Source organism: Lathyrus oleraceus, chromosome 6, assembly GCF_024323335.1.
Source record: "Lathyrus oleraceus cultivar Zhongwan6 chromosome 6, CAAS_Psat_ZW6_1.0, whole genome shotgun sequence".
Taxonomy (NCBI): domain Eukaryota; kingdom Viridiplantae; phylum Streptophyta; class Magnoliopsida; order Fabales; family Fabaceae; genus Lathyrus; species Lathyrus oleraceus.
The window spans coordinates 313318673-313323132 of NC_066584.1; the positions used below are offsets into that span (position 1 = coordinate 313318673).

Below are 4460 nucleotides of genomic sequence, written 5' to 3' on the forward strand. Positions count from 1 at the left end.
TTTGTCTCTCATCTTCCTAAATCAGCTACTTTTTGGGATCGCAAGTCAGGACTTCAATGGTCACAGAGGATTATGTCTCTTACCCAGTCAGATATTGCATGGTATAGTAGAGTTTTAGACGATGTGAAGATCATTGATAGTTGCGGGGAGTTCCCCAATGTGCCCCTCATGGGCACAAAGGGAATCATTTCTTATAATCCAGTACTTGCTAGGAGACAACTCGGTTACCCTATGAAGGACAAGCCTCCTAACATTCTTTTAGAAGGTATTTTCTTGAGGGATAATGAGGAGGACCCTACCATGAAAGAGAGAGTAGTAAGAGCTTGGCATCGTGTTTGTCGCAAAGGGAGACTTGAATTGGGTAAGAAAGATTGTACCTCCTATGAGCCGTACCTCCAGTGGATCAGAGCCAGAGCTATACAGTTGAAAATGCCATACCCACATCATGATCCTATCAAACCCGCTCCGTTGAAGACCCCCTACCTTCCGCTAGATGACAAAGAAGAACTCCAAGCCACCTTGGAGAGGGTCAAGAAAGAGAGAGACGCTTGGAAGGATAAGGCCCAGGTGCTCGAAATGGAAAATGAAGAACTTCAGAGACAGTTAAAGGAGCAGAGTGGTGAAGATCGTGCAGGTAAACGTCCAAGGGTGCAAGAGGATTTATTTTCCTCAGGCACAACAGATTACTCCCAGATTCCACAGTCCTCAGGTGCATGGAAAGGTCTTGTAGATAGTTTGGTGAAGGAGAAAGCTTTTATGCAGAAGGCCTATGAAGAAATAATTGAGAGACTTGAAGGACAACTCCTACTTGTTTATGCTCGTCCTGATGACACATGTCCTTAAATGGTTTTCTTGGTTGTATTTTGGGTTGATAACTTTGTATATTTTGATAAAAATGCTTAAAATGAAAATTTTGTTTTGTTATCAAAAATGTTTGCAATTCTATCTTTTCCTTCACTTAGAGTTCCTTGGAAAATCATTCATTTTGCATATCCATGCATCACGTGCATACAGGTTGTCTGTCTTGGTCCAGTCTTCTAACAGTTGCTTCCCGCCAGCAGATCCATTTCAAGCTGACGCATAATTACAACACAAGAGCCAACTACAAAAGAAGAATGGAGATAACAGATAACGAGAACCGAGAATTGAAAGCTCAGGTTGACCGCCTTTCTGCTATGGTCGAGACATTGATAGCAAACCAAGCAGCCCAAGCTGCTCAACTTCAAACAGCACAAGCTCAGGTTGCCGAAGCACAAGATGCACAGATCCAGGCGCAAGCACAGGCCGCAGAGATGCGCAACCAAATGTTAACCGCCCGTCTACAAGCAGAGGAAGCCCAGGCTAGGGCTCAAGTTCATAATTCAGAACAGACTTCGACACAGAATCAACCTCAAATTCAGAATCAGACAACAGCAGCACCCGTCACTACAGTCATCGCTTCAGAAATCAACGCTGTCCCAGTCACTTTTGTTACCATCACAGCATCCCGTCCTTGGGAAATACCCAGGGATCTTAATCAAGATAGATATCAACAAGAGTTCGTTCCACCAAATGCTCCTGTCTTCACTAATGTGCCTCCCGTTGTTCACTATACTCCTCACCTAGGAGAACCTGTCTATCACGACCCTACCCCAAGTGAGGATCCTGGTCTCAATGATAGAATGGATGAATTCCAGGATCAGTTTGCGGAATTACAAAAAGAGATAAAAGCTCTTCGTGGGAAAGAACTGTTTGGCAGAGATGTAAATGATATGTGTTTGGTTCCAGACGTAAGGATGCCAGCAAAATTTAAACTACCAGAATTTGAAAAGTACAAAGGAAGTTCTTGTCCACAGACCCATTTGGTTATGTACGTGCGAAAGATGTCAATGTACACCAACGACCAAAGGATGCTCATTCATTGTTTTCAAGACAGCCTTACCGGTGCAGCTTTACGCTGGTATATGGGATTAGACAGTTCTCAGATCAAGACTTTCAACGATTTAGGCGAGGCCTTTATCAAACATTACAAATACAACCTTGATAATGTGCCAGACCGAGATCAGTTGAGGTCCATGCAACAAAGAGAAAAGGAGACATTCCGTGAATACGCGCAAAGGTGGCGCAAAATTGCAGCACAGGTTGTTCCACCTATGGAAGAAAAGGAGATGACGAAAGTGTTCTTAAAGACTCTTGATACTTTTTATTACGAGAGGATGATTGCAAGCGCTCCTACAGACTTTACTGACATGGTAAACATGGGAGTCCGTTTAGAGGAAGCAGTTCGAGAAGGGCGTCTAGTCAGAGAAGGAAGTTCATCTTCAAGCGGGGCAAAGAGGTACGACGGTTTTATGAAAAAGAAGGAACAAGAAACTAATGCTGTGTCCTATGATCATCCAAGAAGGATCAATTATCCTTACCATTCCCAACACCAACATATAGCAGCCGTGACTTCAGTAATCACTTCCGCTCCAGTTCAAGTCCAATACCCTCAGCAGCGTACCAACCGCTTCCAACAGAATACTCAGTATCAGCAACAACATCAACATCAGTTACAACAACGTCCACCACAACAGCAAAGAAGAACCAATTTTGATCCAATTCCAATGTCATATGCAGAATTGTATCCAGCTTTGATCACTAAAAACCTTGTGCAACCACGACCACGACCTCTTGTACCAGAAGTGCTACCTTGGTGGTACAAGCCAGAGGTATCTTGTCCCTTTCATCAGAATGCTCCAGGTCATGACTTAGACAACTGTTTTGCTTTAAAGTTGGAAGTACAGAAGTTGACAAGAGCAGGTATCCTGACCTTCAAGAACATGGGTCCCAATGTGAAGGACAATCCAATGCCAAGTCATGGTCCTTCATCAGTGAACAATATAGAAGTTTGTCTCAATGAACAACGTGTTACGAAGATAGAGGAGATTCGGCGGTCTTTGGTTGAAATTCATTCTGTTTTATGTGCTCATGGTCTATTCCAACATGACCACCAGATCTGTGGTACATGTTCAGTCAATTCAAGAGGTTGTAGAAAGATTCAAGATGATTTGCAAGGCGTCCTTGATCAGGGTTTGATTCAGATTTCTAGACAAGTGAGTTCTCCAGAATCACAAGAACAAGAGGTGAATGTCATCATTCCTTGCTTCAACATTCCAGAGAAAGTAGAGATAGCTTATCATCCGAGGGAGCCAGTGGTGATTTGCCCTCCGGGCCCAATGCCTTACACTTCAGATAAAGCGGTCCCCTACCGCTATGCAACAACTATTATTGAGAACGGTAAAGAGGTCGAGATTAAAACCTTAGCCTCAGTTACCAATATCGCAGCAAATAGCCGAATGACGCGCAGTGGCCGCGTGTTCGCTCCGCCGGTTATCCCAAGTAGAAATGTTGAGAAAGATCCAGTAGTCGTGGTACCAGTGACAAGAGAAGCAGAAGGGAAAACAAGCAATTCAACCCTTGATAAAGAAACAGATGAACTACTTAGAATTATCAAGCTCAGTGACTACAAAGTGGTAGATCAGTTGCTACAGACACCGTCAAAAATCTCGATCCTGTCCTTATTATTGAATTCAGCTGTCCACAGAGAAGCACTACTGAAGGTGCTTGATCAAGCCTTTGTAGAACAGGATATAACAGCAGAGCAGTTCAACAATGTTGTAGGCAGCATCACTTCGTGCAATGGCTTAGGCTTTTGTGATGAAGAACTGCCAGAAGAAGGAAAGAATCACAACTTCGCTCTCCATATCTCAGCCAATTGTCAAGGGGATTCTTTGTCTAATATCCTAATTGACACCGGTTCATCTCTGAATGTCATGCCCAAGTCTACCTTGGTGAAGCTAAAGTACAAAGGGGGCAAATGCGGCACAGTGGAATTATTGTGAAAGCGTTCGATGGATCAAGAAAATCAGTCATTGGAGAAGTTGATTTGCCTATTGGTATTGGACCACATGTATTCCAGATCACTTTCCAGGTTATGGATATAGTGCCAGCTTATAGCTGTCTGCTCGGACGCCCATGGATTCATGAGGCGGGTGCCATTACATCCACGTTACACCAGAAGTTAAATTTTTTCAAGAATGGGCAAATAGTGACGGTTAATGGGGAGCAGGCTATGCTGATTAGCCACCTTTCATCGTTTAGTGTGATAGAAGCAGACGAAACGGCTGTTCAAACTCCATTTCAGGCCCTGACCATCGATGATTACAAGAAAAGTGAAGGTTCAATCGCGTCATTCAAAGACGCCCAGCAGATTGTCAAGACAGGTCCTATAGAAATGTGGGGCAAGGTGATAGAGTTGCCAGAAAACGTTAACCATGCAGGATTAGGCTTTGTTGATGAAAAACAAGTGCAGACTTCAGTGGTGCGACCTTTCAAAGATATCTTTCACAGCGGTGGGTTATCAACATGGTAGCAGTTGAGGAGGATACTTTTGAGGGAAAGACAGAAGACGAAGGCCCCAGATTTGTGACACCAGGAGT

At 43.7% G+C, this 4460-nt stretch overlaps 1 protein-coding gene across 1 annotated transcript; it reads left to right on the top strand.

The window, feature by feature from the left end:
- The first annotated feature begins 2054 nt into the window (after positions 1 to 2054).
- Positions 2055 to 3863, top strand: LOC127095401 (uncharacterized). Its single transcript, XM_051034098.1, has one exon. The coding sequence runs from the start codon at positions 2055 to 2057 to the stop codon at positions 3861 to 3863; it is 1809 nt and encodes a 602-aa protein (XP_050890055.1).
- Positions 3864 to 4460: the final 597 nt, after the last annotated feature.